At 30.2% G+C, this 12,685-nt stretch overlaps 2 protein-coding genes across 2 annotated transcripts; one reads left to right on the top strand and one right to left on the bottom strand.

Moving 5' to 3' along the window:
* Positions 1-478: 478 nt before the first annotated feature.
* LOC107832105 (purple acid phosphatase 3-like) lies at positions 479-5,680 on the top strand. Its single transcript, XM_016659920.2, has 7 exons — positions 479-822; positions 2,814-2,970; positions 3,829-3,936; positions 4,050-4,177; positions 4,602-4,730; positions 5,068-5,135; positions 5,250-5,680. Exons 1-7 carry the CDS (start codon positions 634-636, stop codon positions 5,461-5,463), a joined length of 993 nt encoding a protein of 330 aa, XP_016515406.1. The 5' UTR covers positions 479-633; the 3' UTR covers positions 5,464-5,680.
* Positions 5,681-6,453: 773 nt separating this feature from the next.
* Positions 6,454-11,706, bottom strand: LOC107832097 (purple acid phosphatase 8). The gene is made up of 7 exons (XM_016659911.2): positions 11,388-11,706; positions 9,107-9,263; positions 8,561-8,668; positions 8,180-8,307; positions 7,056-7,184; positions 6,869-6,936; positions 6,454-6,781 (listed from the first exon to the last, which is right to left on the bottom strand). The coding sequence occupies exons 1-7, from the start codon at positions 11,589-11,591 to the stop codon at positions 6,565-6,567; spliced, it is 1,011 nt and encodes a 336-aa protein (XP_016515397.1). The 5' UTR covers positions 11,592-11,706; the 3' UTR covers positions 6,454-6,564.
* Between the last annotated feature and the right edge of the window lie 979 nt (positions 11,707-12,685).

Below are 12,685 nucleotides of genomic sequence, written 5' to 3'. Positions count from 1 at the left end.
ACCCAACTAACACATTTAAAGTTGTGCAAACTCTGGCCAAAGTGACCAATATCTCAATAAATTTTATTGTTGCAAACACATTCAATATAATAGTTTGACTTCTGAAAGCAGAAATATGTCAAATAATTTGAAATGTATGAAGGATATAACAAAGTATTATGAACTACTCAGCATTCTGTCTCAAAAAGGATGGTGGGGTTCGATGAACAAGAATTAACACATGTTATCATTATTATAGTTTAAGTCATGACGTAAGCATCCACTATTACGTATTTTACTAAGTAACTTGTCTTATTTTCAAAATGATAAATCATACATTTTAAGGAGTATTATATATAAATATTGTTTGAGAGACCTAATAACGTAAGAAATTATTTATGATATACATAACTACAACTCTTATTATATTCCTAATTCCCTTACTGGGTTCCTTATCAGGAAATCCAAAACCTTTTGTCCTTTGGTCTAAACTTTAGCTGAACATTTATCAAACTTATTTGAGGAAGGAAACTTCCTATCTTCTCTCTCACTTAAATCTCCTCCACCCCTCCACCCCCACCCACACTTTTCATATATATGGCCATATAAATCTCTCCTTTTTTGTTAAAACTTTGAACACTATTATTCCTCCAAATGGCTTCCATGAAAATGCTTATGTTTCTTCAACTCAACTATTTTACTTTCTTCTTCTTGTTACTTGAGGCCACGGCTGAGCTTCACCGGTTGGAACATCCGGCGAAAACCGACGGCTCGCTTAGCATTTTGGTCGTCGGGGATTGGGGACGGAAAGGAACCTATAACCAAACTGAAGTTGCTCATCAGGTAATTAAGATTAGTCTTAATTCCATAATTTTCTTAAGTAGTTAAGTTCACTTTAATTACCTAATTCCATAATTTTCTTGGAATGCAACTTTGAAATTTTTTTAAAAAAAAAGAAAAGAGTGTAGCTTATAGGCTGTAAAATAAATTGTACGGAAGTAGAAAGTAGATTAAGATCAAACTGAGTAACAAGAAGAAAAGAACATTTTACCTCATTTTTTCTAATTCATATGACACAATTTGATTCGTTACAGAGCTTAAAAAAATAAAATAAAAAATTGACACTATAGTTTAAATATGTCATAATAATCGTGTGGCTATAAAACTTTTAAAATTTGTGATCTTAAATACACCGTAATATATTTGTATGGCTATAAAAAAATTTATTAAGGGTAATAAAAATCTATATTAAATATAAAGGGATATGATTCTTTTGAAACGACCTAATAAAAATATATATCATATGGTAAGTGAAACCATCGCCAGCCAATTGAAAGAATACAAGTGTTGGAAGACAAAAATTATATTCCATCCTTTAATGCCTATTTCCCACTTCTCATCGCCTTTGGTTGTCAGGGGAACTAAAGAATGATAAATACCTTGCAGATTTCAAATATGTTGCTATAACCTGTGATGGATTAGATCATTTACACGAACTCAATAACTTTTATCCAAATCTTATATATATTAAAAGATATCCATAAAAATATTGACAATAAATTTAATTATTCTTATATATGATTTGAACTTATTATAGGAACTCTATTAGTTTTAATTCTTTCCGCCTCTAATCCTATTCCTCTATGACAAATAACTACTCCTTCCGTCTCAAATTATAGGTCGTGTTTATCTTTTACATGTCTTTTAAAAAAACTATTTCTCCCGGTTCACAATAAGTGACCAATTTACATTTAGCACGTCCATTAAGAAAATACTAAATTCTATACAAAAATACCTACTATGACTAAACTACCCCTAATTAAACATTTAATGTGAGGAGTAAGAAAACTTTTTAGGGATATGTACATATGGGTTAGTTTGTAAAAACAAATTGAATTCTTTCTTGATTACATAACTGGACACTTATTTTGAACCAAAATAAAAAAGCAAATTGGTCACTTATTGTGAACCGGAGGGAGTATTAAATATGAGAGTTTTTGACTGTTTTACCCTTATTTATGTCTTAAGATATAATCTCTCTTCAAGAGCAATTAATTATAAGGATAAAATAGGAAAAATATAATTAATTTAGTCTTGAACTTCTAAAATGACAAATAATTTGAGACAATTATTTTTGAAAAGCACAACCGAAAATTTGAGACCAAGGGAGTAATGACACTGTTACCACAATTAATTAAGCATGTAGGTCCTAAAAAATGTCGATTATCTCACTAAATGAAAGTCATAATCATACTTCGACACTAATCAACTCAGCTCTTTTTTGTTGCTTATCGCTCAACTTCATTTTGTTTCTCTTTTGTATTATTTCTTGAATAAAGACATTTGATTAATGCCTCCTAACCTCTATGGTCTTTATCAACGTAGATATGAAATTGACAGAACAATAAGCTATATGAGTACTCCATATCTTTAATTTACTTCTTGAGGTCCCATTTTCTTTCTTTGTTTTATTCAATATTGCCACCTAGCTAATCTATATTGTCTATTTCTAACTTTATTTTTCTTTTGTCGGTTCACTTAAATTTGACTACGTGGCTTCATATATGCTGTTTTTACCTTTTTCTTTTATTTTAAAAGGTATAATTTGCCACTAATCACTACAAATATTAACCTTCCACTCTTAAAGTATGATTTAAAAAAAAATAACTCGAAAACCCCCAATATGACACGATAAATGTAGATATTTGCAAAGGAAGTAAAATGTACGCCTGCCAATATTTTCAAAGATGAATAGGAGTAGATAAATGGTTAAATATAATTTCTCTATTTTATAAATCCTAAAATATTGTTTCTTTATCTCGAATTTTATGTAGATGGGAATAATTGGAGAGAGATTAAACATAGATTTTGTTGTATCAACTGGCGACAATTTCTATGATAATGGATTGACTGGTGTCGATGATTCAGCTTTTGAGGAGTCATTTAGCAATGTTTACGCTGCTCCGAGCGTACAGAAAAAGTGGTACAATGGTGAGTTTCTTCCTTTTTCCCCTTCTAACCAAAAAATCTTATATATATATACGTACAAATATATTAGAGTAATAAAAAGTAGGGGCATATTAAAATTTTAAATTTGATGAGTTCAATGTTTAAGATTCAATATGATATTTAATTATTTCTTGCAACTTTAAGTAAATTCACACACACATATATATATATATGTAAGGGCTGTTGGCCATAAGAAATTTTTTACTTTTTTCGAAAAAATTTCACTATTTTCGGAATCAGTATTTGTCCATGAAATTTTCAAATTTCACTTAAAGTTAAATTTCAGAATTTTTTGAAAATTTGAAAAACTTCAAAAAGCTGTTTTTCAAAATTTTCACTTTAAATCACTCTCAAAAATTTAAAAACAACTCCAAATTGTATTCATATCCAAATACAATTTTAATTTTCAAAGATTATTTTCACTTTAATTTTTTTTCACTTTTTTCTAAATTTTACAATTCTTATATCCAAACGCCCACTAACAAATGCATGTGGATATATGTACTTCCCACGTTTGATTTTATGCATGCATTTGTGGCTATCATCTTTCGAAAATTAATTGGGCAGCAGCTAAGTACTATTTTGGACCACTGTAATATTTAATATGTTGTTAAAAGATGGTAAGGGTATTTATCAGGAAAATATCAGGCACAATACTGGTGAAATTCATGGATAAATACTTATTCGCATACAATATTTATATAAAATCAATTTTAATTTTTATTAACTAGTGATAATGATGCATGTGAAGACATATGTTTATGTTTCCAGAGAAAAATATTTTTTAAAAACTATTTGGGCCATTTTGAAAATTTTATTTGCTTATATATTTTATTGCAGTTTTGGGGAACCATGACTACAGAGGTGATGCTTTAGCACAATTAAGTCCCATCCTCAAGCAAAAGGATAGCAGGTGGATTTGTTTAAGGTCTTATATTGTTAATACAGGTAAAAAAAAACTTAATTAAGTTAAGCTTAATTAGGAAATTTTAATTATTAGGTGAAAATTTTAAATTTCACTAATATCTAAACATTTTATCTCCTTCCCTTGGCTTGAACAGATGTGGCAGAATTTTTCTTTGTAGATACAACTCCTTTTCAAGATATGTATTTCACAAATCCTAAAGATCATACTTATGATTGGAGAGACATTTTGCCTCGACAAGATTATCTTGACAATATTTTGAAGGTAGAGTTAATTTACGTATTAGTCGTTTTGGTAAACTGAATTTTTTTCAAGACGTTTAACGTTTTAGAAAACACAAACCTAAGGCTCCGTTTGGCCATATAAAGAAATCACCTTTTTCCGAATTTTTTTAATTTTTTTTTTCGAAAATTGACCATGAAATTTTTAATTTTTACTTAAAAATTAATTTCGAAATTTTTTGAAAATTTGAAAAATTTCAAAAAGCTATTTTTCAAAATTTTCGTTTTAGATCACCCAAAGAAATTCAAAAATAGCCCAAAATTATATTCATGTCCAAACACAACTCTAATTTCAAATACCATTTTCACTTAAATTTTTTTAACTTTTTCTTTTTTTGAAATTTTATAATTCTTATGTCCACACGCCCACTTAAAATTAAATGTGTTTTAAATTTTGACCAAATTAGGACTTGGACTCTGCATTAAAGGAATCAAGTGCAAAATGGAAGATTGTTGTTGGTCACCACACAATTCAAAGTGCTGGCCACCACGGTAACACCAAGGAGCTTGAAATCCAATTACTCCCTGTCTTGCAGGTAAAGAATTGGGCAAACTATAAAATTAATGGTTTGGCCGAAATTAGTTGTATTTGCTAGTCAAAAAGTATATAAAATGTGTATATTTGTTTTCTATAACACACACATATATAGACTGTTAATTTTGGAAGTGGCTAAAAATATATATTTCTCTAAAGAACTTTGAAATACAAATTCTTGTAGTTTTTATATCAAATTTCCCGAGATCTTTATTTTTGAAAATAAAATACAAGTGATATTTGCAGGCAAACAATGTTGACTTTTTAATAAATTGAAACAATAATATTGTTTCCTAAGTACTTCTTTCTTCTCCTTTTCTTTTTCCTTCATTTTTCAGGCAAATGGTGTTGACTTCTACATAAATGGACATGATCACTGCTTAGAGCATATAAGCAGTTCAGACAGGTAATATTAAACACAACTAAAGCTAAAAAAAATGGACTTTAATTTAATTCAAATAAAAAATTAAAAAAGGGGGTCAATTTTTTTTAAAAAAAAAACCTTTTTTTTTTTTTGCAGTCCACTTCAATTTTTGACAAGTGGTGGAGGGTCAAAGGCATGGAGGGGTGATATCAATTGGTGGAACCCAAAGGAATTGAAATTTTATTATGATGGACAAGGCTTTATGGCAATGCAAATTACTCAAACAGAAGTTGGACTCCAATTCTTTGACATTTTTGGCAACGTTTTACATAAATGGAGTGCCTCAAAACCCCTATTTTCCATTATGTAAATAGCTCCTAATTAAAAAAAATGATGGATTTAATTTGCTTCTGCTTAAGCAGTTAAATCTCCTTACCATTGATGTAATTGAAAATTAGTGCAGCTTCTTGTCTATAATTCATTTCCCTCTAGTTGTCTCATTTCATAGGCGGATGTACTGCACCTACTACCTTCTATTGCCATATTCATGGGAAAATGACCAAATTTGCTCTTCTACTTTGTGGAAATGATTAATTTTATTCTTTATACTTTTAGCAGAAATACTCCCGTCGGTATTCAAGCTGTTCAAAATATACGTCTTCTCTATTAGGGCTATATCCAAGGTGGACGTCCAATCTCACACGAAATTAATATTTTTGTGAAGTGGACATCATCTGGCACGTCACCTCACCATGCTCCCAACCCATTCTACCTCCCTCCCCCTTTGCAATTCTTCTTCCACCACCATCACCTCCTCACCAACCACTACCAACATATAAATTAATATATCAATGAATTTACTCCATAGAGTTTCGTGCATGGATCCTAAAGCCTAAATCATGGCATGGCACAGTAAGTTCACCTAGTCTTTCGCCCAGCCTTCACCTTTTTCAATGGCCAAGTTGAAGCGTTCAACGTCGGCCTACCACCTTTCTATTTTTTGCTTTCTAGAAAATTCTCTTACCAGATGGTTGTTTGCTGCAGCCTTTAAGTCTCGCCTAGCCTCTCCCGCCGTTCTCTAGGAAACTAGCGGCTCGCAACTATTCAGCCATTCTCTAGGATATAGGAGATGTGCCACTGATTGGGTTCATAACACAACCATCGTTTTAATTGTGTTCTAACCAAAAGCCGACGTACATGATATTGTTAGAATTCTTTTTTTTTCGAATTTTGTTCACATGTTAGATCTATGAATTAACTCATCATTATAAAGGAGCCGAAATAAAACCAATATTTCATGTTCGGTTTTGAATTAAAGACGTTAAAAATAATAAAACATGCAAGCAAGAAACATATTGTACACAATAATCATTCCTATCTCTATCAGATTACATAGAAAACAATCAATAATACACTAAAATACACTTTAATTTCGATATTCATCTTGCTCTTATGTAACATTTACCCCTAGCTATTGACTAGCTAAATAAGAGTCCTTTGACACTTTGAATTTGTGTAAGACATTTCCAAAAACATCGTAATACACAAACTCAGCTTCTAATTTGTTCAATTCAACTGAAACAAATCCTTGTCCATCATAATAAAATTTCAATTCCTCAGGATTCCACCATTTAATATCTCCCCTCCATGCTTTGGATCCGCCTCCGCTTGTTAAAAATTCTAAGTTGCTAAACAAATAATTAACCGTTAATTAATAATGATTAAGTAATAATAGTGTATGCAAAGGTACATATGTGTACTTGACGTCTGGTTACCTGTCTATGCTTCCAATGCGTTCCAAGCAGTGATCATGGCCATTAATGTAAAAATCAACATTACGTTCCTAAATGGAAAAATTGGATAAAGTTAACAAAAATTATAAATCCAAAAAGAAATTGTGAAGATCAGCTCATATTTAATTTAAACCTAAAAAATATACATGTGTAGTAATTAATAAATTACCTGAAGTATTGGAGTTAATTGTTCAGCAAGCTCTGTAATAATACCATGATGTCCAGCACTTTTAATCGTATGGTGACCAATCGCCATCTTCCATTTTGCAGTAGACCTACTTAATGCCAAATCCAAATCCTTTTTTGAAAACACCAAATGAGAAATAAGAAAAAAGGATTTAGAGAAATTAAAGAAGAAAAGTTCTTAATATATTAATTCTATAAAGTATTATATATATAACCATTTTACATGGCACGAAAAGTCTTCGAATACTACTAAGGGCCTGTTTGACCATAAAAAGAGATTATTTTTTTCGTTTTTTTTTTTTACTTTTTTCGAAATTAGTGTTTGGCCATTTAATTTTCGATTTCCACTTGAAGATGAATTTCAAAATTTTTCGAAAATTTGAAAAGCTCCAAAAAGCTATTTTTCAAATTCACTTCAGATCACTCACAAAAATTCAAAAACAGCCCAAAATTATATTCATGTCCAAACACAACTTTAATTTTCAAATATCATTTTCACTTTTTTTCTGAAATTTTACAATCCTTATGTCCAAACGCCCACTAATGCTCTAGCAGAGGCGGATTCAGTGTGAGAGTTACGGGTTCAATTGAACCCATAACTTTCGATGCGGAGTAGAAATTTATGTGTAAAAATTCACTAAAATTGCAAAAATAATTGATTTGAACCCATAACTTTAAATATATAATGAGTTCAATGTTAAAAATCTTAAAAATTGAACCCATAGAATTTAAATCTTGGATCCGCCTCTGTGCTCTAGCCTCTATGTTTTTCTATCTTTTTATCTTTTGTGTTGTAAATTTTGTGGAGATATCACAACTCTTAATAACTCGTAGGCCAAAAATAATATGAAGTACCATATCATTACTGCCTCCGTATCATTTTATATATCTTAGTTTGAGATCATGAAATTTAAGAAAGTAAATGCAACTTTAAATCTTATGATTTTTGAATTAAAGATGTATGGAACGTACTAAAATGTTCTTTAAAATTTCAGTTTTAAATATTCCATGTAAAATATTTGAATTAAAGAGTTATGAGATATCAAAAATAATATTTTTTTAAACAGACTAAAAAAAACACATAAATTATAACAGATGGAATACTACCTTTAAGAGATCGTTGAGATATTTGTCCCTTGGCAAGACACCTTTCCAGTCATAAGTGTGATCTTTTGGGTGTGTAAAATAGTCGTCAACAAAGGGGGTGGTGTCTATGAAGAAAAATTCCACAATTTCTGCCTCACCAAAAAATAAGGACAAGAATATCAATATTTGCTCTTAATTAGAATATGCACCTCTCTTTAGTGTTAATTTCTTTATATTATTTGAATAAGAGAGTGAAAATTAATTAAAACATTGGATCTTGCACCTTTATAATTTTAAAAACCCCTAAATCTCAGAGTGCGAAAGTTAAAATATTTAATTTTCGAATGAGACGACGATTCTTTTTCGAAAATAAAAATTGTAGTCAAATATTCTTATTTTTACCTGCATCAAGAACATAAGATCTCAAACAAAACCATCTTTCGTCCTTTTCTCTAAGGACTGGACTTAATTGCGCCTCTACATCACCCCTGTAGTCATGGTTTCCCAACACTGCCACAAGAAAAGAAAAAAGTAGGAACTTAATTATACAAATTAAAACGATATTTTATATTCAGTTTCATGCAATATATTTACACGTTAATTTAGTTTTATCTTCTTTATGGTTAATCACATGGAATTAACGCATTTACATAATCTTGTTTATACGTCCCCATAATTTTTCAAAGGCTTGTAATCATAATAAACTACAATCAGGGCGAGTGTCATCTATGGGTTAACGTGAATCCAATAGTTTTTGTTCAGATTATATATATATATATATATTTATTTTTGAACTAGTTATTATTGTATATTAATTTAAAATTGTTGTTTTATATTAATTTAAAATTGTTTTAGAATGGAAAAAGAACCAATAAACTTAAACTCATGAATTAGCCTCTAAATAGTAAGTACAATAATGGTGATGAAAAATTTGCATAAAAGATTTACCATTGTACCACGTCTTTTGCAAGCTAGGAGCTGTATAAATATTGACGAATGAATCATAAAATGCAGGATCATCTACACCTTTGAGCCCATCGTCATAGAAATTGTCACCAGTTGATATTACAAAATCAATATTTAGCTTCTCTCCTATCTTTCCCATCTACACATTTAATAAACCAAAAACAAACAAACAAAAAAGAAACTTAAACGATTATTATTACATAATAATGTGTCACAAATCAAAACACAAAAGTTTAATATTCAAGTTCTACCAATATTCAAATTATAGCCACACCAAGTTCTCGATGAGCATGTTTGTTTAAGTAATGTTTTGCTTTAAAAAAAAAATACTTTTACAATAATAGGTGGATCCACGATTTAAAGTTTATATGTTTCTACAATAACCTTACGTTAATACATATATAGTATTTGAGCAAAAGTTACTTGCACATACAGAGGCGGATCAAGGATTTAATGTTTATATATGGGTTCCTGCAATGACCTTGAGTAAATTTTCAGTAGTAACTGAGTTCACATTCAAACATTTATAGATACTTAGTGAATTTTTGGAACACATTTACACTGTTTGGACAAAAGCTACTGAGTTCACGGGAACACATAAGTCGCAAGCTGGATCCGTCCTTATGCACGTGAGCTTGTATGTGCCATTGTAGATCCGCCTCAGTTTACAACTAACTTTAACCGGGTAGGTCAATCAAATTCTAGCTATTTTTAGTACTACTCTCTCCGTTTCAGTTTATGTGAACCTATTTCTTTTTTGGTCCGTTCCAAAAAGAAAGAACTCTTTCTAAAATTTGGAAACATTTAGCTTAAACTTCCAATTCTACCCTTAATGAGAAGCTTTTATAACCACACAAATACTCTGGACCCCATTTTAACTTGTTTAGGACCACAAATTTTAAAAACCTTCATTTTCTTTTTAAACTCTGCGTCCAGTCAAACAGATTCACATAAATTGAAACGGAGGGAGTATTATTCACATAATTTCAATCCAAACACCTTTTAGCTTAAGTAAATGTTTACTCGGTCCAACTTGACAAAAGTACATCTAAAGTCGACTGTCCAAAAATATGCCACTGTTAATTTCCTTGTTCTTCTCCTTTGCTTTATGATGTTACGTACCCCAAGAAAACAGTACAAATATGGATTTAACGTTAAAAACTTAAAGGGTGTCTAATACGTAAGAAAAATCGACTTTAAAATGGGATACAGAAGAGTAAAAAGAATTTCTGTTGCTTAAAGTAATAAACTTTTTGGATGAATGACTTTTGGAAGAGTGGGGAATATGCCTTTTCCCTTTAACTCCATCACCAAATAAAATCAATCTGGTATCTCCACAGAATTATTTCTTTTTTATTTGCGTGAAGAAAAAAAACTTGTCTCTTATACTCTAATAATATATAGAGAGATGAATCAATATGGATTGTGGTTGAGTGATCTTCGTTCTTAATCAGAAATTTTGATATCGTTAGACAAAGTTTTATTCGAGAAACCTAAAAATAAATAGAGTAATTTTTATATATTCAAAAATTCATAAGCTTTGAATCCCCCACAACTCTTCCTTCCCCCAACCTACCCGTAATACAATAGTCACAAAAAAAAGTAGGTGTTCAAAGGTCAATAAGAAGTTTATTAAATTAAATACGGCATTATTATTATTATTATTAAGCTGCAAAAATTTAATTTTTAAATTGATGCGTCACATGCATAATTAAAAGTTAAACGTAGAGATATAATGAAAAGTAGATTCAAAATTATATTAACAGCCTATTATTTTGCATTGGTGGCAAGATTTATTGTCTCTCCCTCCTATACCTATTGAAATATCTATCATTTAATGCCAAGCTTAAAATCAAAATTTCAAATTTTTCTCTCTCTTTCTATCTTACAATAATATTATCAGGGTCAATCCGGTATTAATTTATCAAACACCAACTTTCAACAGACTTATATAAAACTCGAAAACAATAGAAAAGAACTCTAAAAGTGGTTTTTTTACTTTCTCACAATAACTTTTTATTAATCACCAACTTTCAACATTTAAAAAATTCTATAAAACCAGAAACTTTATAAATTTTTAAAAGAAAAAAACACCAAGGGACGTAACTGGTAAGTATTATGAGAGGAATTAAAACTTGAAGAAAACAATCATGTTTTTTTAACTGACCATATACTAAAGAAGAAGAAGAACAACAACTCATATATATGAAAAGAAAATAATGAGATTTCAGGTTCAAATCCTAGCGGAGAAAGAAAAGAAAACCTGAAAGGCGACATCGGATTGATTATAGAGCCCTTTCCTCCCCCAATCTCCAACCACTAGAAAACTAAGAGAGCCATCAGCTTTCACAGATTGTTTGAGATATGGAAATTCAGCAGCACAAAGAACAAAATACACTCCAAAACTAGCCAAGAAAATTAGATACTGAAAATGCATAGTTTTCTTGAGAAAAAAAAAAACTGTCATTTGATATGAAAAAATGAAAGACTTTAATTTGGAGGGAATTATCACACAAGATTGGCCTCTTTGGTTTTATGAATGAAGAGTATATTAATGGAATATAATATCCAAAACAAAATTCTGTACTTCAACTATTTGGAAAGGAATATGATAAGAAATTGCAATGATGTGACAGCCTTATATCTATGTTTGAAGCCAAGGTATCGTGCCTTTTATTTATTCAAATCCTTGCTTGTACGTATATCTCAATGGCTATAAGAAAATAATACATATTTTAAATCATATGATATTCGAAATTACGTAGAGTCCATTTATGGGAAATTCTATTATGAATTTCTCTATTTTCAAGACTTGAACTGAAACTTTTGGTTACGAGTGGAGGATCTATTTCATCCTACCCTACCACAATTCTTAGCGGTAAAATACTACTCCCTCCGTTCTAATTTATGTGAACATGTTTGACTGGACACAGAATTTAAGAAAAAATGAAGACTTTTGAAATTTGTGGTCCTAAACAAGTTAAAAAGGGGACCAAAGTATTTGTGTGGTTATAAAAACTTCTCATTAAGGGTAGAATTGTAAGTTTTTAAGTTAAATTGTTTTCAAATTTAGAAATGAGTCTTTTTTTTTAGAACGGACCAAAAAAGATATAGGTTAATAAAGGAGTACGAATTTACTTAAGAGTTACTGGTCTATATATTAAGCCAAAACCAGAACAATAATTAAACGTTTCACACGTACTTTCATGTGAACAGTTAGTTGGAAGTTTCGTGTGGCTAAGTTGATAGGAGTATTTTATTTTCTAAGTGTGGAAAAAAGAGAATTACCAACGTGTTGCGTTATTCAATTAATTTATATTTCAATTTCAAGTACAATAGATATTTGAACCCTGACACATTTACTCTTTTTTTAATCCTCATTGTACATGGTGGTGAGTTGGAGTTGGTGAATAATAGTAAAAGTCACGGCGTGCCATTAGAAAAACAACTAATGGAGTGCTTTATTAATAAATAATTAAATCTAATTGTTGGAAGAGGAAAAAGGAAAAAGAATTCTCCTAATACTTGACTTTGAAAAGGAGTAGGAGATCCTAGAAAATG

The sequence above is a fragment of the Nicotiana tabacum genome, chromosome 16, assembly GCF_000715075.1.
Source record: "Nicotiana tabacum cultivar K326 chromosome 16, ASM71507v2, whole genome shotgun sequence".
Classification (NCBI taxonomy): Eukaryota; Viridiplantae; Streptophyta; class Magnoliopsida; order Solanales; family Solanaceae; genus Nicotiana; species Nicotiana tabacum.
The sequence above is the reverse complement of the archived record's forward strand: the minus strand, read 5'-3'. Positions and strand labels throughout refer to the sequence as shown.